Here is a 20,379-nt window from a genome sequence, read left to right as displayed (position 1 = left end):
TCCCTTGCTCATGTTGATCAAATACTTTATTACTTTTTTGGTTAGTTTTTTTTTTTTCCCTGGTGTTACTTCAGTTTGTTTGCTTGTTAATTAAAATTTAGGCTAAAATGGCATTAGTTTTGCAGTATTTACCAAATTAAAATGGGGTGATGTCATTGGACCTCCGCATCAATTAAAAGGCTCTCAAAAAGGAAAAAAGCTAAAATTTTGGCTGTTAATACTCATGGACCATGCCTAGTTAGATTTTGTCCAACTAGAATTAACAGTTTTATTCATATTTTTTAGTGGTCTGCGTATCCTAATAGTATGCTGGTAAAGTAATTTAGGTCTATTGAAGTTAGTTATGGATCCTAGCTTTCCCATTGGAGAAATGCTATCTTTTCAGCACTAAACTGACAGTGCAAATATATTTGAGGGGAAGGGTAATAACCATTTGCTGGCTGTCCACTAGAAGCACTCCAGCAGTTTATCACACTGCATTGCATCTTTAGACAGAAAGGAGCTTTTAATCACTTGCTGCTGTGGGTCCTGTTATAATGAAAACTGACCCGCTTGCGGGATTTCATCCTAAACATTACAAAAATTACAGTTGAGTTCAACCTGTACAGTGTTGTGTTTCCACCATACATTGCAACATTTGCGTATGTGTTCAAGCAGTGTGGTTCATTTTCAGCACTTAGATCAAATTAAGAGCTGATCCTTCAGATCAGAATGCCAGTGCGGCCACAGCTGCGCTGAGAGTACACTGGATAAAATGGATAAACCCCTGCCCTCACTGTTTGTAAATTACCTTGCATGCCCTGTCAGTGAATGAGACACCCAGCTCGGACCTCTTAGTGTTCTCTGAAGCTTCCAGTAAGATCCATGACAATATACAAAACAGGGTGTAATTTTGATAATTACATATTTATAAGAAAGATGTTTTAAGTGCAGACCATAAGAAGCACTGGGGCACGAAGGAAATATTGATGTGTTTTGTGCAAAGTTATTTCCTCAGAATAAATACACTTCAGAGTGAATTAAAGATGCTGAATTATTTCCTCGATGTTGCACGTCAGAATCGAGTTAATCTGAGGGATGTATTTGTCTAACGGGGATCATTACAGCTCCTATCAAGTGTCTCATGTGCCTCAAGTGTTCATTAGAGAAGTGTTGCTTGCATTTTAATTGGTTTAAAAGATGAATAGATCAGCAGATGGATCATGCACAGTGCTTTCCATTGTGTTTGGAGTGTGTATTGATGAATTGGGCATTGTGCTTGACAGCAGTGGATCTGATTGTAATAAAAAATAAATGAATAAAATCTTGCACCTAAATGGTCTGCAAGGGGAAAATACACACAGAGAAAATAGCTTAAATTCAAGGTTACCACAGACTCGATCGATCTGAAATTATATGCTTGAGCGATTCACATCATCCACTCTTTGACTGCACAAATAGAGCAACTCTGATTGGACCATTGCTAATTGGTCTAAAGTGAACACCCTTTTGTTGGTATGAGCAAAGGAAATCGCAAAGAAAAAGAATGGAAATCTTTGTCTTCGCTAACTTTGGGTTGGAGACAATGCTAATCTAACTTAGCTGTTAGCCTTAGAGATACATATTGGAGTACAGTCATTATATGTGTAAGTATGGCACTTCGTGTGTCCATTCTGTTTGCAGTATCTGACTTGGGTGTGAGCCTACATCAGGCAATGCAAGTGTTGGTTATCAGGCCATTACAAAGAAGAGACTGTTGAAGAGATTCAAAGGAGCTTGCAAAGAAAAGCGTCTGGACTTCTTTTCTTGGCTGTACAGTGCAGCGAGGAATGCCCAGACCTCTACATCGGAGAGACCAAACAGCCACTTCACAAGCGCATGGCACAACACAGAAGAGCCACCTCCACAGGACAAGACTCAGCAGTCCATCTGCATCTTAAGGATAAAGGACACTCTTTCGAGGATGCCAGTGTTCACATTTTGGAAAGAGAGGACAGATGGTTTGAAAGAGGAGTGAAAGAAGCCATCTATGTCCACTGTGAGCGACCATCTTTGAACAGAGGCGGTGGTTTACGACACCAACTGTCTGCCATCTATAATCCAGTTTTGAGATCCCTTCCCAGACGCCTTAACGCCCACTCACATCCTGGGCCATCTGATCTCAGGAATTCGCATGATAAGGTGGGGCCAGGTTTCACAATGAACTCACCCGAAACTCTGGCTGATTGGGACCCACACCCAGTTTCACACCTTGGCTCAGGCGATTAGAGGATCATCAGGGAGTCCTTTTGTCCCTCTGTGGGGGGTTACTCCCACTAGGTTTATATCTGGGACTCTCCACCATTTGACCTTAGAACTGAAGAAGCTTCTCGGATGAGAGGTGAAACGTCTTCAAGTAACTTAAAGAAGTCCAGATGCTTTTCTTTGTAAGCTCCTTTGACTACGATGACCTGGATGACTGAGAACCTTCACAGACATGTTGAAGAGATTATTGATTTGTTTATATTTCATCCAGTTTTTGCCTAAACTAACCTTGGTTGTTAAGGTTAGCATGCAGGCGACAGTCAGATAGGTGGTTAACGCAGCGCTCAAGCTGTGCTTGAATTACCTGTAGGCGGGAAAAGCTGAAGGTAAAATTGTTAACCTGGAAATTGCTCTAATCAACTTTTACAGTTAGCTACAACTATCTATAAAATATATGTAACAAGATTTCGCAGTTGGTATAAATTACCACATGATGGTAACTAGCCATTTTGTCAAGTTGTAACTGTAAAACACAATAAAAAATCCTAACACTTAATCTTTTGCTAGCCTAAAGACATCTAACCTACTCATTTCGCTTTCTCCCTCAATCAAAATGGTGGCTCAAAGTAATTGGGTACGGAAAGTAGCATGATATGACATCACACGCCAAAGACCACCCATTTAGCTCATTTTCTCGACACCTCATTGGTTGGGCTTGAGCATGTATCACGTGACTTGCTGCTGTGGGGGGGGGGGTCGCAGGAGCCACGCCCCCTACCTAGCTATTAGATGGGAATGGTAAATGTGGGCTCACCAGGTCAGATGTGGCATGAAATTCAGAAAGTGAACCACAGAGTGCGTCACCTGGGCAACCTGGAGCCGGGCTGAGGGTTCCAGTGAGAGAATAAAAAGTTATTCGGGTTTTAGCAGGCGAGCGCTCCCATTGGTCAGTTTGTGCTGTATGCAAATGAGGCAGCTACGTCAGATCCTGAACTTAAGCGCCATTTTTTCCTCAATAGGGGGGAAGAAAGGGACAAAAGCTGGACCAAAAAAGAAAAAAGATAACTTGTCTCCGGAGTGGTTTCGCAAACATCACGTTTCATATTTAAGCAGGGTGTTCGTAGAGCGGTGTGCACGGACAGCGAATGCCGCTCGGGGGAGCGTCTGCGCGCAGCACCGCCAGTAGACGCAGCTCACTGACACACACAGTTGCGGGCCGGTGGAAGTGGGAAAACCCTTAGCTCTGTCGGTGGTGGCACAGCGACAACTAACGTTAATCTACGCTGAAAATTGGACGAGGTAAATATGTGCGAGGAGGCTGTGGGCATCCTCGTGTAGGCGGATGCGCCCTCGCCGTCTTAGTCACCGGCTTGTTGTCAGCGTGCCTCCCCGGGCTTTTTTAGGACTTCAGTACGGCCAGCAGACACATTGTAGTGTTAGCATGGATGGCATGTGTGAGGGGGACAGGCTTTTAGTTTACAGGTGATCTAAATCTCGCACTTTTAACTGACTGAAAATAACTTTTTTTGTAGTGCTCACTGGCGAACGGCTGGTGTTTTTGCACAGATGCTGAGAGTGATATCAGCTGATGCACACTAACTGTTACGGCTTTTATTTGTGTTGCCACAGAGCCTGTGCAGACATTATACCCATATTCAGCCATGCTGTGATTCTCATCAATCAGTACTAAATACAGGCAGGTTGTCACTATGCTGCAGTGGATTATTTAACTACATCATTATTACCCCGTCCGTTATTCCATCTTCATTTACTGTTTATGTGTTTTATTTATTGGCATAATAGGGTTATAAATTATTGATGTAATACTGCATACATTACCTGACCTCAGCTAACCTTTGTTATTCTGCCCAGTGTGTGCCATGTTCACCTTTTCACCATACTATTCACTTGTTTTGGGGCTACAGAAAATATTTTTACTAATTTAATGATGCTACAATTAAAAAACAATGGTAATTTTGTAGGCTGAGAAATATGATGTATGTTTGCACTATAAATGCAATAAAAGCATATTTTGATAATTATTTTATAATTAATAGAAGAGCGCGAATGCTTTGTAACCAGTTGAAAACTTATTTTCCTTTATAAGGGCTTGTGAGGAATCATGTATCAGGTCCCAGTTGGAAATATCGAAAAGATCCGCAAAGCGAGGAAGGCAGTGAAGAGCATCTTGAGTGAGATCGGCCTGGAAGACTGTCAGAACCTGCTGAAGGTAGGTTTCTGTCGTGGAGAATAATCTGACAGATCTCTGGGCTTGAGTGTTGTTTACTCTGTTGTGCTCTAGTAACAGCAACTCAAGTAGAAAGAAAGCAGAACATGCTGATTTTCAGAAATGCGTTAGCCCATGTTTGTTTGAAAATAACATAAAAGCATAACATACCTAATTAGTTTAATTGGTGACCGTTCAGCAACATGGCTGGGTATAAGAAGAAGTCTCTTCAAAAAGAATAGTGGCCCTCAGTGTAAAAACCGCAGCATTTGGGTGTTTTCATCATCTACATTGTCGTAAAAATGTGGCGTCTTAAGGGTTTTGCGCTGGTTGTGGCTGCTGTGTGAAGCTGGTCACCTCTGAATGTTGAGAGCTGAATCTTGCATTTTTCTGTTGTCGATATTTTAATGGAAGTTAAGGTGGAGTGTTGGTGGGACAGGCTCGGTTGTTGCTTATTACATGACACACACACAGGACACACACACAGGACACAAACTGATAATAAACAGTAGTTTGTGCACAGAGATTGGTGCACACAGCTGTCAAATTCCGCTTTCACATATTTTGTTTATTTTCATTCTCTGTCAGTGATGGATAATACTTACATAATATACTGACGTCTCTGAAACAATACAGCTGTTAAAGTCGAGTAGATCTACGATGTGTCTGAATCTCAGTCTTATGTTGTCCTGATGTCTCTGAACTAGGGCTGCCACGATTAGTCGACTAGTCACGATTACGTCGACTATCAAAATCGTCGATGACTGATTTAATAGTCGACGCGTCGTTTGAAGCTTTGTAAGATCCCAAAAGCAGGAATAAGTAGCAGGATTTAAGAGTGTAATAACGGACTGAAACAGAAGATGGCAGCACTGCATGTACAAGGATGCCAGCTGCCGTTAAACCCCGAAGAAGAAGAAACTGTGTCCCAGAATTCATAGCGCGGCCCAGCGCAGTTGTCAACAATGGCGGCAGCTAGTTAGTTTTAATATTACTCTTATTATTCTTTCTGGGTCACAAAATAAACGTTTAACATATTTTCAGGCGAGAATGTAGCTGTGTAAACCTCAAATATCTGCTCAGTTTATCAAGACACCACATATTTTCAAAAGCGCTCCGACGTTTTCGGAGGCGTCTGTTACCCACTAGCTCGATAGCTAGCCGGGGGCCATGAGAGCACCGGACTCCCGGCAGATCGTTTTCAAACCCACCGCCCTACTCAGGTTAAACATATACAAGTCACTTAGATAACTTAAAAATGTTATTGTTTGGCTTTTTTCAGTATTTTATTTGTTCCTGAGTAAATCGGCTGAGTTTATTAAACTCCACCGAAACAATCTGCACATTTAATTAGAATTCAATTAACTATCATCTTGTCTTTATTTTTAGTTAGCACAGACCTTAAACACTTAAAGCTGTAAGCTAATGATAGTTATATAAGAGCAGATGCTGCTGGTGCAATAAGCTGTATTTTTACGTTCAATGGATGATGATCTGATTAGTCGACTAATCGCAAAAATAATCGGTGACTAGTCGACTATCAAAATAATCGTTTGTGGCAGCCCTAGTTCAGAGTAGGGCTGCCACAAACGATTATTTTGATAGTCGACTAGTCACCGATTATTTTTGCGATTAGTCGACTAATCAGATCATCATCCATTGAACGTAAAACGGATGCTTATTGCACCAGCATGCATCTGCTCTTATATAACTATCATTAGCCTACAGCTTTAAGTGTTTAAGGTATGTGCTAACTAAAAATAAGATGGTAGTTTATTAAATTTTAATGAATTGTGCAGATTGTTTTGGTGAAGTTTAATAAACTCAGCCGATTTACTCAGGAACAAATAAAATACTGAAAAAAGCCAAAGAATAATATTTTTAAGTTATCTAAGTGACTCATATATGTTTAACCTGAGTAGCGAAAGACGGCGGTGGGTTTGAAAACGATTTGCCGGGAGTCCGGTGTTCTCACTGGCTCTAGTGATCCTTGTCCCCGGCTCGCTATCGAGCTAGTGGGTAACAGACGTCTCCGAAAACGTCGGAGCGCTTTTGAAAATATGTGGTGTCTTGATAAACTGAGCAGATATTTGAGGTTTACACAGCTACATTCTCGCCTGAAAACACGTCAAACGTTTATTTTGTGACCCAGAAAGAATAATAAGAGTAGTATTAAAACTAACTAGCTGCCGCCATTGTTGGAAACTGAGCTGGGCTGTGCAATGAATTCTGGGACACAGCTTCTTCTTCTTCTTCTTCTTCGGGGTTTAACGGCGGCTGGCATCCTTGTAGATGCAGTGCTGCCATCTTCTGTTTCAGTCCGTTTTTACACTCTTAAATCCTACTACTTATTCCTGCGTCTTTTGGGATCTTACAAAGCTTCAAACGACGTGTCGACTATTAAATCAGTCATCGACGATTTTGATAGTCGACGTAATCGTGACTAGTCGACTAATCGTGGCAGCCCTACTCTGAACGTGACTTGGGATTTTTCAGACCAAAAGAAGTCTAAGCATCTGCCTACTGCTGATTGTGTGTCATAGCACCTCCTTCACTTGTTATAAATTCTTGCAGCATCACATCAGCAGAGTTTGTGAGAGTTTCTTTAAACTGAGACTGATGTGCACATTTTTACGTGTGATACAGCTTCGATAAACAATGATTTGTGGGTTTAATCAGACATCAGATTTGCAGCTAGTTTGGCGAGCATGCGTAGTTCGTGCATTTCAATGTAAATTCAGTGAGGTTACAGAAAACGGCCAGGTGTGCAGTCATCCACTCGGACCCTCACACTAAATTTACATCATTGGGACCCGAGCGGACTTACAGTTGCAGAAAATATAGTCCCAGCTTTAGCTAGTACGCCCAGCTTGTTGTCTCGAATGTGCCCACATTGGTATTGCAGTTCTACTTTGGAAAATCTGAATGTACCATATTCAAGTCTGTATACTTCACAAAAATGTGCAGAAAACCAACATGTTTGCAAGTGATCAAGAATATGAACAGTTGTTATTTTGTTTCCAGTGTTGTGGAAATTTGTCTGAATTAATAATATGTTAAAATATAGATTTATCAATGACAGAGCATCACTTTAGTGGGGACACGTACGTTACAGCTATAGTTTCATATCCTCTTCACATAAGGAAGTACTGTCAACACGCAACTAGGCTGACCTTGTTGCTTATCAGAGAGCCAAAACAAACAGCAGACAGTACAGAAGGTTTGGGTTACAGCATTTTTCAGAGAAGTTCTTGCTTATTTCACTAAGATGATGCCAACCTACATTAGGTATATATTCCAACAGCATGACTCTGCAGTATGAGTTCAGGAGCTAAAATGGCCTGCCTGCGCTCCAGAAATGTCACCCACTGCAGAGATCTTGTACTCGTCGTTGAAAAAGAGGTGGTAATATTGCATCAAGCAAGAATGAGGAAAATATGAAGCTGTTTGCCTCCTAAGTTCTCACATGTTTACAGGGTGTTGTTTAGTCCCAACTTCTCAAAATATTTTGCAAATGGGGTTTTTAATCCCAAACACTCATCCCATTCTGCTGCATCCACACAAACTCATCACTGATTCTGCTTTACAGCTTTACACTGTAAAGTAGGGCTGGGCCATGTTATACCGTTCACGGTAATACCGGTATAATGTTAGGCAACGATAGGAAAATGAAATATCGCGATAGAATATGAGTAAACGCGCATGCGCAGTGCCTTTGTTTTCATACGCACATGGCCGATTGTTGAGTGAAACAGATGAACCAGAATTGGTTTGTAAAAATGGTGCAACTTCCGTGATGTGGAACTGGTTTGGTGTTTGTCCGTCAGATACACAACAAAGCACATTTTTTTGCAGAACATGCAAGCGGCCGTCGTTATTGTCGTATTTGTCGGACTAAGATGCTCTTAAATCTGGGAGTAATCTGGGTCCTAAACTCCGTATGCTTCAGGTCAAATGAACACTGCAGCATCACTTAGAGTTAAAAACTGTCTAAATTCTTTCATCTTTAATAAAACGATCAGCATTGCTGCTTTACCAGGTGTAACTATGAAGTTTAACTTCCAGGCATCCATGAAAACAAAAGTTATTACATTTAACGGAGTTAGAAGCTAGCAGGAAGCTAGCGGAAGTTAGCTCGCTAGTTTCGCTAGTTACCTAAGCATGATATAGCATGTTCTGACTGAGAGATTTCTGAAAAAAATCAAACGTACAGCTCTGCTATCACTTCCAACATAAATGAAGACAGGAAACTAAACAGCAGTGACGTTTGTAGGGTTACTGAAGTTGGGCTAGCTGGTATATAATGATGTGCTACGTGACCGCTAGCGACAAAGCTATGTTAGCATAACATAAACAGTGAAGCTGGAGGACGAACACTAACACTTTTCCACTTATAAAAGTTAACGTTAAAGTTCCTGATAGTTAGAGACAAATGCAATCACATGGTAGGATGCTGTAAACGGACCAAACTTCAGTCAGGAGAACAACTGAGATAATCCATCCACAATACAAGGTTAGTCATTAATATACTGCAACGACATGGGAATAGAGCAGCTGCCAGAGAATTCAACATTAATGAATCAATGGTACAGAAGTGGAGGAAGCAAGAAGAATGAGTTTAATAAAGTTTGATTTATCTGACTGCTTTGTTTCGCTTAATGTCCCTTATAATCCCGTGCACCTTATGGTCCGAAAAATACGTACTGCACACTGCAGTTTAATGTTGCAAAGCACCTCTTTTTAACCATATAACCATATTATACGTGGTTATGCTCATGATATGTCAGCCCATTTCTACTGGAAATGCCTTTTGGTTAAACTTTCAGCAAGGAATTTGCATTTGCACTGTTACATTTTTCTAAAGCTTTAATGTACATAAAAACCAGCTTCCTGTTTAAGTGAAAATAAATGGAAGGTTGTCTTTTTGCGCTAGTAATGTTGTGGAGTTGTATTTTGTCTCGCATCAATTATATCGTCAATTATATCGTTATCGCAAATTTTCAAATATATATCGTGATAAATATTTTTGGCCATATCACCCTGCTCTACTGTAAAGTGCAAATGGATCCAATCATCATGATCTCACATTTACATAAGAGTAGCACTCACAGGGAGACTGTATGATGCTTTGTTAAATACTAAACAAGTTGGGCATTTTTCACTGACTAGGCTAGACAGTTAAAAATCAAGATACTGTATTAACTATTAATTGCATCCATTATTGCAGTAACAGTTTACAAAACTAGCTTCAGCTGCTCCCTTGACACAAGGAATCACTTGTAGCTCAGTAGCTCTGCTTGTCTCTGCTCTGACGATGCAATGCACTGCAACTTTATAAAAAAAACAGCAAATGGGGAAAAAACTGCAAAAGCACAAAAAATAGAACGGGATTAGATAAAACAAAATCTCAAAAAACACAAAAGAAGTGCTTTACTTTGGCAGAGCATCTACGGAAGTGAAAAGGTGCAGGTAATGTGTGTTTTAATTGGATGATTCATATAATCATGTTTGCTATTAGCCGTTTACTGGTGGTGCCTGGGCGTGACACGGTGGGACCACCTCATGAACATTAGCATCCGAAAGCGGCTGGGCATCGCACCAATCACGGAGAAGAGCAAGTAGCACGACTGCGATGGTATGGACGCGTGGTCAGAAGTGACAAAAACTTGTTGACAAGAACAGCACTAAGACTCAGCGACCAAGGGGCAGACCAAAAAGGTGATGGATGGACCGAATTAAAGACTATGTGAAGAAGATGGAGGTGGCTTTGCAGAAAAGCGGACCTCGCAGAGCGGGAATAATGCTAGGAGGAATAAAAAGAAGCTATTAGCCGTTTACTGTTAGCTTGCCAAGTCTGCAGCTTTTCCATCTTTTTTTTTTTTTTTTGGCTCCACAGAAACACTTCTGTTATGTTTTGTGTTCTTTTGCAGCGTTTTTTCTATTTGCTGGGTTTTTGTTTTTTTTTGTTTTTTTTTTTTAAGTTGCAGTGTGTTTGGCACCTCAGGGCCACCGTATTTTCTGACACAAACTCTGATATAATTTTTGGTTCCTGGTGTAATTCTATAAATTAGGTTTTAACTATTAAAAAGTAATGACAGCTGCTTTAGGACAGAGAAGCTCTTAAAGAGTTTTTAGGCCTCAGAAACTGCTGCAGCTGGTGGCAGTGGCCTGGCTGGAGGTGTCATGTTTTCAGGTTTCCGTCTGCCCATCGGTCCTATTCTTGTGAACACGATACCTCAGACATGTCTTGAGGGAACTGCCTCTAAAATGACTTGAAAGGATTCGCTTGAACTCGAGAACAAACTTTGTAAAAAAAGGTCTTTGAGGATGCAAATGAGCATGATTGGTCTGCTTGTAGATGAGGAAAAAGAGTTTGAGTTTTAACCTTAAAACCAAATCCGTTAATTTTGGTGGTTTTTTTTTTTTTTTTTTAGCAATTTGATGAGTAAAATATTTAAGTAATAAAAGCCTGCTTTAAAAAATTTTAAAAAGTCAGTTGAAAAAATATTTATATGACCGTTCTTGTGGTTTTCCACTGGAGGGAAGGCCAAAACCCTCTCAGTGAGAGGCCCTGAACCTACATTTCCCACTTCAGATGCTCAGTTTGTGACAATGATCTTTATCACCTTAAAACCTCGAGTGACTGTAAAGATTGTCTTTGTTGCTGGGAGGAAGATGTGTAGAACATGAGGCTTACAATCTGTCATAGCTGTGTTCTGTCTGCTTTATTTTTATTTATTTATTTATTTTTTAAATAAATACAGTTAAATTTCTTTAAAGTCTGTATTACTTTGTTTTACATGAGATGCAGGCTGAAGTGAAGGGTTGGTGGTTGGGGACACCATATCTAGGTTATTCTGTTGTTGTCATGGCAACAGGTGGGGTTGGGTGATGTGATGTGGCCTGATAACTGTCAAGAGATGTCTGTGGTGTTGGGTAAGTGAGCAGGGTAATAATGAATTGGCATAAGTGCATTAGACTGAATTAACCTTCGCTAAACACAGCTGTAAATGGAAGTTGATAAGTTGGAGTTTCACACAGTGTTTTTACTTTTATTTGAAATATGTGTGTTCTGTGCAGGAAATAAATGAAAACTCTGAGAAAAACTCGGATGAAGATGATGCTTTTCAGGAAACTGAGTGGATGGATTTTGCGGAAGGATACTACAGCAGAATGCAAAAGAAGGTAAACCTGATATTTAAAAAAAAAAAAAAAAAAAATTTCTCATGCTGTGGATTCTTTAAAAGCACTTTTTTTTGCCTCCTCTTACGCTTTCATTGTCTTTTCTCCGTCCTCAGTGGCCGTATCGGTCTCGATCTCTGTGCTGCAGCCTGTGCAAGTACTCTTCACAAAACATCTACAACTTCAGGAGCCATGTCTCCCGCTGCCACGGTTACGTCCAGTCCTTCTGTGCGCTGACACCCTGCTCACAGTGCGTCTTCATCGGCCACCCCAAGGTTGTGAAGAAGCACATGCTGTTCTTCCATGCCAAACTCCCTGTGTCAAACACCCAGATACCGCTGCAGAGGGAAACATCTTTACCCACCCATCGTGGAAACGAGAGGTATCAGTGTCGAAGATGTGCGTTTCCCACATCTTCTATCTTTGCAATGAAGAAGCACATTATTCTGAAGCACATGGAGAGTTTGGCAGAGCAGTACATCGGTTACAGGTTGCACCTTCAGGGGAATTCATCTGTCAAAGTGTATTGCTGCAAGATGTGCAAGGTGAACACTGGAACTCTAGACCAAATGTTGCATCACATGCTCATCGAGCCATCACATTATACAGTAAGCACACAAGTGCAGGTTCTGATTTATGAGAATAAGAACTACATTGTTAAACCGACTCCTAATGGGAATGGTGTGTTTGTGACATTCCCAAGTATTGCTCCCAAACCACAGCAACCTCAAATGCTCAATAGTAAATCTTTGGTCTTGCCAAGTAACGGCCAACCTGCTGGGACTGTAGTGACATTACAGCAAGTACAAGGGACTGCAAACAGTACCACTCTGATCTGTGGCCCTGGAACAAACCAAGCTTTCCTGCCACCTCAGGCCTCAGCGCTAGTGCAGCTAGCTAGTGCTGAGGCTAAAGGTTTGCTTCAGCCCGGTGCCACGATAGCCCTCCGAAGTGCTTTGCCCCAAGGACCGCCTATGGTCCACCTTCCCACAGTTTCGAATCTTGCTCTAAAACAGGCGCCAGTGACCTTAACTCCCGCTTCAGCGCCTCCTTCAGCTCCTGCTCCTGCACAACAGACCCCACAAGCGCAGCAGATCCTCCTTCAGTCGGGACTGCAGGCGAACGTAGCAGCTGGACCTGGGACTGTACCCAAGCCTGCTGCAGTTACACACAGTTTAGCAACAAACCAAATCGGCCTACAAGGTACTATGTTGACTTCACAGTCTCTGCTGAGTCACCTGATCCCGACTGGCAACAAGGTGAACGGAATGCCCACGTACACTTTTGCTCCCCTGCAAGTAGCAGTGCCAGTCTCTCACAGCACAAGTACTGCCCTCAAGTCAGTTGAACAAATAAATTCCACGCCACAAACTAAGAAATGGATAACCTGTCCCCTCTGCAATGAACTCTTCCCTTCCAATGTCTTTGACATGCACACCGAGGTCGCCCACCAGACAAAATCTTCCTCGTCCAAGTCAGAAAGTGTAGCTGCGCGAGCTGCATTCCTGAAAAAAATGCCTGACAAAACTGTGAAATGTCTAACCTGCAAAATTCTACTATCAGAAAAGAGCGTCTTCCAGCACCTGCTGCATGGCTTGAATTGCTTGTACTGCTCAGCCTTGTTCTTCTCAATCAAACAGCTCATCGAACATGTAAAGCAGCACAATCCTACAAGCAAGGCATACTGTGATTTCCTGAGGCAGAAGTACAGAGTCTACTCAAAGGGTGCTGGAGGGATCCTGTTCCCTTATTTTGACGTTCACACCTCTGCGCCAAGAGAGATCCTTGGTGACGCAGAGGTCAAGCTCGCCTTGGTCACAAGTTCCCTAGATCTGATTTTCTTTAAGTTGCAGCCCAGCAACCACCCGGAAATCTGCTCCGTACCCGTCAAAGTCAACAGCTCCTACTGTCCCTTTTGTGATGAAAAGTTTCAGCAGGAGTCAGACTACTTGCAGCACCTGAAACAGAAGCACTTTGTAGCACCCACTATCCACGCTATTCTCAAGACGGAGGCTTTCAAGTGCATATACTGCAACGGCGTGTACACAGGAAAGGTCACCCAGCAGGCTGTGATGCTCCACATTCAGCGATGTCGTTGTTCACCCAAGCCACAACAACCACCCACACCTGCTGCAGCACCCCAGCCGCCACCAAAACCAGCTCAGCAGGTCAATCAGGCTTCCGGTCTCTACTTCCTTCAAGTACCACAAGGGCTGACTATGAAACAGACATTGACTCCAGCTCGCATGACTCCAGCTCGTGTGGCTCCAGCTCGGGTTGCTCCAGCTCGCTTGATTCCTATCGTGCGCCCCACAGAGCCTCCGGAAACCGAAGCAGAGCTGCAGTCGAAGAGGAGACTGGAAGCTGCGTGGCGGGAGGTCCTCGAGGCCAACAAACGAGAGCGAGAACACAGGGCAGCCATGCGCAAGAAGCGAGAGCAGGAGAAGTTGTTGCCTCCGCCAGAGCCCGAAGTTCAGAGCGACACGGCGGTCAAGCTGCTGCTGGATCCCACCCCAACGGAGCGCCGCTGCAGCGAGGAGCGTAGAGACTTCATATCCAAATACTTCAACGTGAACCCGTACGCGACCAAAGCAGAGACCGAAGAGCTGTGCAAGAGGCTGTCTCTTACCAAGGCGGAGCTGGCGGCGCTCTTCAGCAAGAAACGCAGCAAGTGCATGAAGAGTCTCAAGAGGAACACTGCAGGCATCCTCCTCGGCTTCAACATGGCCGAACTGAGCAAACTCAAGCACAACCTGGTCATCCCGGAGCAGCAGCCTGCCGAATCAGCAGCTGACACGACAGAGGAGATGGAAAGCGGCGAAGACGCACCAGAACCGATGGACGAAAGTGGAAATGAAAAAGTCACAGGTGGGGAGCAGATGGAATGAGCTCAGAAGTGCGTGAAAGTGGAACCTGAAAAAGTGCAAAAAAATAAATAAAAATAAAATAATGCATTTAAAAGAAGAAAATAAGCTCATTAATAATGACCACGTTTGTGTTAACAGTCATCTGAGAGGTTGATCAAGCATTGTAAATGAATGATGTATAATCTTACATAGAAGCTTACCTGTAACAGAGGGTGGTTTATTAATGTAGCCTTCATTATTAGTGCTTCGTTTGACTTCAGTACTTCGTCAGTGGTCCATATTTTTCCACAGAAATGCAAAGCCTTGTGGGAAAGCAGGTCCAAGTGTATTGTCTGATACATTGCATTTAGCTAGATACGATATCTCTTTCCACAATGGTTTCGACTTAAGTGCTTCTGCCTCTTTTTGCTGCTTTTTGCAATCATTATTTTTGTTCATTTGAATTTGGTGCACACCGCAACACAAACAAGCTGATCAAACCAAGTTTTCCCTTTCCATGTTTGTTTGTTTGTTTGTTTTAACCGGTTCTCACCTTTGCCTTTTGATTTCTGCCACTGGATCTTTTAAGATTACTCACTCCACTTGTCCCTCAACATTTATACAGTTTAAGGAGATTACTATCTTTTTTATTTTCAATTTTTTTTCTCGCCCAGCTCACCAGCTCATGTGGACCTACTGAGATGAATGCTCATCTCACAGTGTGGAAGTTAATCTTTTAAAGAATGTATAAGTGTTTTGAGTTCTGAACTTGCTGTTGGCCATGTTCCCCGCATGAGCCTTTGTTTTACTTTCAGATTAGATTATAATTTGTGCCATTGTGAAGTCTGCGCATTTCCTCAGATTTGAGGAAATTGTTCGGGAGATTCAGCAGAACCTAGAACGTGTTATTGGGTGTTCCCCGCATCGGTTTTCTGTTTTGTTTTCTATATACTTGTATTTTCTATAAGTCCAAGAGTATAAATATATTGAAATATTGGGAGGCGTTAAAATAAATACACTGTCCAAAGCCACTGTGGTGTAAACAAAATAACATGGTTTCCTTTTACACGAATGGTCCATTTTTATTTTCATTTTGTAATAAAAATGTAATTTTTAATTAAGCTGTGTTAAAGCATCCCAAGGTATGTTTTTATTTTCCTTTTTTTCCCCCCTGTGTGTAATTACAAACTGCAGGCCCCTCTTTCTTTTCCTTTTTTCACAGAAGTGAACAAACTGGTTTAAAGTCATAATACAGGCAGTGCATTATGTGTAATAAAAGGCGGACAAGTTTAGAGTCTTAAGGGTGTGTCATCAGTGTTTAATATACCCCAGAGGAACACTGTGGTAACAAGTGTCTGCGCTGCATATTTTTAGTCTTTGAAATGAAACACATTTTTCAACACAATCTATTTGCTCAGCGGTGATTAAGACGTGGTTTGTGCTGGGCTCAGCCAAACGTCTCGTTATTAAATTGCATGCATTATTAAGTTCTGTCCACACAGTGGTGCCACTTTCATAACAGAGTTATTTGTGAAACAAAAAACATTTTTCCCTGTCCTGTTAATTATATCTCAGTCTCAATCTTGTTATATAATGGTAATCATTTATAATCATGTTTGAGGTTAAAAGGTCCATAATCTGCAAAAAAAGAAAACAAAAAAGCGATAACTTCCTCACCACAGTTCCTCCACCAATTAGCTGCTTTATATCTCATTCTGGTGCATTTCTGCTCACTTTCATTTCCAAGTTCAGGAACCTGAATTTGAACTGTTTAATCTCAGGTTCGTGATCGTTGGGATTTGGTCCAGGATCGAGGGGCCGCTGTAGTTGTTGGTTTGAACGGCCTCCAGGCTCTTCTTGTACTCTACGGGGAGTCCGTGCTGCTCCGCGCCCAGACACACCACCTTACGTGAGGCACAGCGTGATGCATACATGAGCAGATATTATGTTAAATATTACATTTTGTTTTTTGTTTTTTGTTTTAAAAAAAGAGAGATTTGTGTTGCAATGTACAGTAACACTCCCTGGCCACTTTATTAGGTACACATGTTCAGCTGCTAGTTAGTGCAATCTCTAATCGCCCACCAATCTCATGGAAGCAACTCTGTGCTTTTACAGATGTAGACATGGTTGAAGATCAGAACAGGAAATATAGGTGATTTAAGTGACTCTGAACGTGTCGTGTTGGTGACAGATGGTCTGCTGATCTGCGATTTTCCCACACAAGCATCTCTAGAGTTTACAGAGCATATTCTGCAAAAGAAGAAATTGAGACTCTCTGTGTGAAAATATCTTGTAGAGGTCAGAGGAGAATGAGGAAAATTAAACTTAATGAGTTGAACAACAGAAGGCTGGGAAAACTGTGGCTTGGTCTGATCAGTCTGGAGTTCTGCTGCAGTGTTCAGATGGTAGGATGAAAAATTAATGTAAACAACATGAAAGCATGGATCCATCCAGCCTTGTTTCAACAGTTCACGCTGGTACTAAGGGAGTGGGGGCTATTTTCTTTGCACACTTTGGCCTCTACTGAGCATTGTGTAATGCTACAGCCTACCTGAATATTGCTGCCTGAGTATGTCGCCTTTATAACCACACTGCAGCCATCTTCTGATGGCAGCTTCCAGTAGGATAAGACACCACGTCACAAAGCTCAAATCATGTCCACTCAAATGACATCCACAGTCACCAGATCTCAGTCCAGTAATGCACCTTTTGGATGTGCAGCTGACAAATGTGCAGCAACTGTGTGATGCTGTCCTGTCAATATAGAGTAAAATCTCTGATGAATGTTTCCAGCACCTTGTTGAATCTGTGCTATGAATAATTAAAGCAGCTCTGAAGAAAAAAAGGATGGTCCAACCTGGCGCTAGTAAGGTGTACCTAATAAAGTGGTGGGTGAGTGTATCTTATTTCATTGCATACTCGAAGAATCAGGGTGTTTTCCTTGCACCTGTTTGTATTGTGGCGAGGGAGGACAGGCGTGGAAGTTGTTCATCTGATACGTCCTGCAGAGCACGGTCCCGTTATCAGTCTCCACTGAGACCTCCAGTGGAGAGTATACACCAGCCTTCACTGCTTCCTGGCTAAAGAAGAACAAAAATTTAAAAAACAAAACAGTTGGTTAAAAGTACACAAATTAACTCAGAAATGGACCAATAGCTGCGTGTTCATGTGTGGCTCTCACTCATCAAGGCTTGAGAGGTGTTCGTTGTTCAAAGTCCAGATGACCCCCCACACTTCTGCGCCTGGATACGACTCAATGGTTGCCACACCACCGTGCCAAGCATTGTCTATGTGTTCTTTCCACAGGCCAAAGTTCAGTTTGTAGTCCTATACACACACACACACACACACACACACACACACACACACACACACACACACACACACACACAGAACAATGCCAGTCATTATGTGGAGATTTGCTACTTCTAATGCTCTTCATCTGAGTGGGAAACACTTTTCTTACCTTTAACATTATCTGCAGCTGGATACAAAGTAACAGCATTTCAACCAAGTCTCTTTGTTTTACTGTTATAATGTAAGAAGGGTGTTGTTTGTGATTTCAGCAGTGCCCCCCCCCCCCTCCCGTGAGCTTGTTTTGCTGTTATACCAGAGTCAAACTGCAGTACACCCGAGTCCTGTTATTACAGCTGGCACATCAGAGGAGGTAGAGCAGCAACCTTTATTTGGCCAATCTAAGATGCTAATGCAGGAGGGGGCTGACTCAGTTGTTTTCCATATCCTTCATTCCTTCAAGACTTTTGAGAAATAATAAATTGTCATTTAAACCACTCGTTGACAAAGGAGGGTTGAAAATAACTAGTAAATATCTCCCTCTTGGTACAAACGTGGTTAATGTTTAAATTTGTTTTTGCTAGCTAATGATCTGACACAAACAGGGGAGGTGCAACTCTCAGATGAACTCAGCTTCATCGGCAACCAGTCAAATCAATTATATAAACCACATTTAAAATTTTGGTATGATTTACGATAACTGTACTGTTTAATTTTCCATATAAACAAAAAGGAAGAAGGACTGCTACTGTTTACAGCTAGTGTATATAGTTTTTGATTTTATTATGAGCTCATCAATTTCCTATAGTTTTGAATTTTCTAATTCATTTGAATTTTTATTCAGTTTATTATTATTATTTTTTATTAGTTTCAGTGTCAGTTTTAGTCCTCCAGCATATGAAGGGCATGTGCTGGATAAACAGAATAAAAACAACTTTTTCAAAGCAGTTGGCTCACAGTCTTGTTGACATCCGAAGTCTCATCGGGCAAGGTGTGAATATAGATTTTTACCAAACTACAAACTACTCAAACTAGGGATATTTTCCACTATGCTTTCTGTATTATTACTTATTATTATTTAGTTAGTTTTCCAAGTTAAGCTTAAGTTTATTAATTTTTTCTACTTTTTATTATTGCTGAGCCAAAAAGTGATTTCCAATGTTTTTGTCTTTATTACATGTAATATTTTTGCTTATGTTGATAAATGCCCTTATGACTCAGCATTATTGTACCTACTCTGCGTCCTACATTATAATCAATCTAGTTCTTTTTTTATACACACATATACTACAATTATTGCAATTTCCGATTCCCTTGTGTCCATATCTCTTTAAAAAATAATGTAAAAAAGACAGATTAAATTGATAAATTGAGGCTATATTAACCTCACACTGGAAAAACACCTGATTGTACCTTCTACCTAATACTGATTTGATATCATTCGTGAAACATTTTGGACAGGTTATAGACGCACAAATCACTTTTTGGACGACACCTCTGGCTAAAATACCCGAGGTCCAGCTGCGTTCACGTTGCCAGGGAACGAAGGTGATGTCAAAATCACTACACTGTGAACTTGGAGGTGTTCGTATTAACCACTAGAACAGTTAAGACAGAGATTAATACGTTAACAATTTAACACACCGCACAACCAAGCTAAAAATATGTTTATATTTAATGCAACCAAACAAGCCGTTTCATGGTCCCCGAATCTCTCATAATATCTAAATGTCACAAACTCGATAGCACATCATTGCCAATAGGTGGTTTACAGAAGCAATAATAAAGACTAAATACAATAATAATAAAGCTGTTTTTATTGTACACACCTTCAGGCGACCGGTCTTATAAAATGTCGCCGACGGGTTAGCCAGCTGTAGCCTTTCTTTCAATAAGTTGCTTCCGAAGGCGAAATACAGGAAGAAACCAGCGGCTCCCGACATCTCCATCTTACTTCGTGTGGCTCGAGACCAAACGGGCACGAGGAACCTCTATGCTTCTTGCAACCAATGTTGGTGTGCCGGAGGTGTCGGTTGCACCTGCTTGCCCGGTGGACTCGCGCAGAGCGCGCAGAATACGTAATTACGTAATATATATTTTAAATTTAATCTCATTCCAAGTTTAACAATCTCATACATAAACTCTATATGCTTATGTTATATTATGAATGCATTATTATATTATTATATATTATTTATATTTTAGAGTCCTTTTATTACTTCCGGTTCAAGTAACCCCTCTCAGACACACAAACAACCACGCCACTATATTTAATGTTAATTAATTGCATTAATTATTTTGTTAATAGGACATCGCCATGTTTGTGTAACCTCTTACGTACAATTAGGTGTCTGGAAAACCGGTTTATCCTGAAATGGGTCAAAGGTCAACTATTATCAAATTTATTTATTTATTTTCACAGAAATGTACAACAATTATGGCAATCTCTACAAAGATTCTATTTTCCCAACACGAAATAGTATCAGAACAGGCTGAATTCCAACATATAGAAGATAGATAATGAACAGGAAGTACAAACAACAACAAATAAATAAATAAATAAAAACAGAATAAAAAAACAAAAAAAACAAATAAACAAAAAAA

At 41.2% G+C, this 20,379-nt stretch overlaps 2 protein-coding genes across 3 annotated transcripts; one reads left to right on the top strand and one right to left on the bottom strand.

Moving 5' to 3' along the window:
• Positions 1–3,100: 3,100 nt before the first annotated feature.
• On the top strand, positions 3,101–15,779 carry adnp2b (ADNP homeobox 2b). The gene is made up of 4 exons (XM_086281338.1): positions 3,101–3,522; positions 4,331–4,453; positions 11,531–11,635; positions 11,749–15,779. Exons 2-4 carry the CDS (start codon positions 4,346–4,348, stop codon positions 14,518–14,520), a joined length of 2,985 nt encoding a protein of 994 aa, XP_086137464.1. The 5' UTR covers positions 3,101–3,522; positions 4,331–4,345; the 3' UTR covers positions 14,521–15,779.
• On the bottom strand, positions 15,623–19,833 carry ggcta (gamma-glutamylcyclotransferase a). Of its 2 annotated transcripts, XM_086281342.1 has the most exons (5): positions 19,605–19,833; positions 17,663–17,808; positions 17,429–17,561; positions 16,213–16,382; positions 15,623–16,116 (listed from the first exon to the last, which is right to left on the bottom strand). In XM_086281342.1, the coding sequence occupies exons 1-4, from the start codon at positions 19,722–19,724 to the stop codon at positions 16,227–16,229; spliced, it is 555 nt and encodes a 184-aa protein (XP_086137468.1). In that variant the 5' UTR covers positions 19,725–19,833; the 3' UTR covers positions 15,623–16,116; positions 16,213–16,226. The 2 variants fall into 2 exon arrangements, with proteins under 2 accessions (XP_086137468.1, XP_086137467.1); XM_086281341.1 differs by having other exon boundaries at positions 15,631–16,382.
• Between the last annotated feature and the right edge of the window lie 546 nt (positions 19,834–20,379).

The sequence above is a fragment of the Aulonocara sp. 'chitande type north' Nkhata Bay genome, linkage group LG22 (assembly GCF_057382095.1).
Source record: "Aulonocara sp. 'chitande type north' Nkhata Bay isolate Kocher_YH1m ecotype deep benthic linkage group LG22, A_spYH_male_GT1.1, whole genome shotgun sequence".
In the NCBI taxonomy this organism is placed as follows: Eukaryota; Metazoa; Chordata; class Actinopteri; order Cichliformes; family Cichlidae; genus Aulonocara; species Aulonocara sp. 'chitande type north' Nkhata Bay.
This window is presented reverse-complemented; position numbering and strand designations above follow the sequence as displayed.

Bases quoted from the DNA above. Each gene is read 5' to 3' on its own strand.
- ggcta (XM_086281342.1), bottom strand. From the start codon at position 19,724: ATGGAGATGTCGGGAGCCGCTGGTTTCTTCCTGTATTTCGCCTTCGGA. The intron at 17,809-19,604 runs GTGTGTACAATA...GTGTGTGTATAG, and splicing joins ATAAGACCGGTCGCCTGAAG to GACTACAAACTGAACTTTGG. The intron at 16,383-17,428 runs GTGCAAGGAAAA...GCCTCACGTAAG, and splicing joins CCTCGCCACAATACAAACAG to GTGGTGTGTCTGGGCGCGGA.
- adnp2b (XM_086281338.1), top strand. From the start codon at position 4,346: ATGTATCAGGTCCCAGTTGGAAATATCGAAAAGATCCGCAAAGCGAGG. The intron at 4,454-11,530 runs GTAGGTTTCTGT...TGTTCTGTGCAG, and splicing joins ACTGTCAGAACCTGCTGAAG to GAAATAAATGAAAACTCTGA. The intron at 11,636-11,748 runs GTAAACCTGATA...CTCCGTCCTCAG, and splicing joins ACAGCAGAATGCAAAAGAAG to TGGCCGTATCGGTCTCGATC.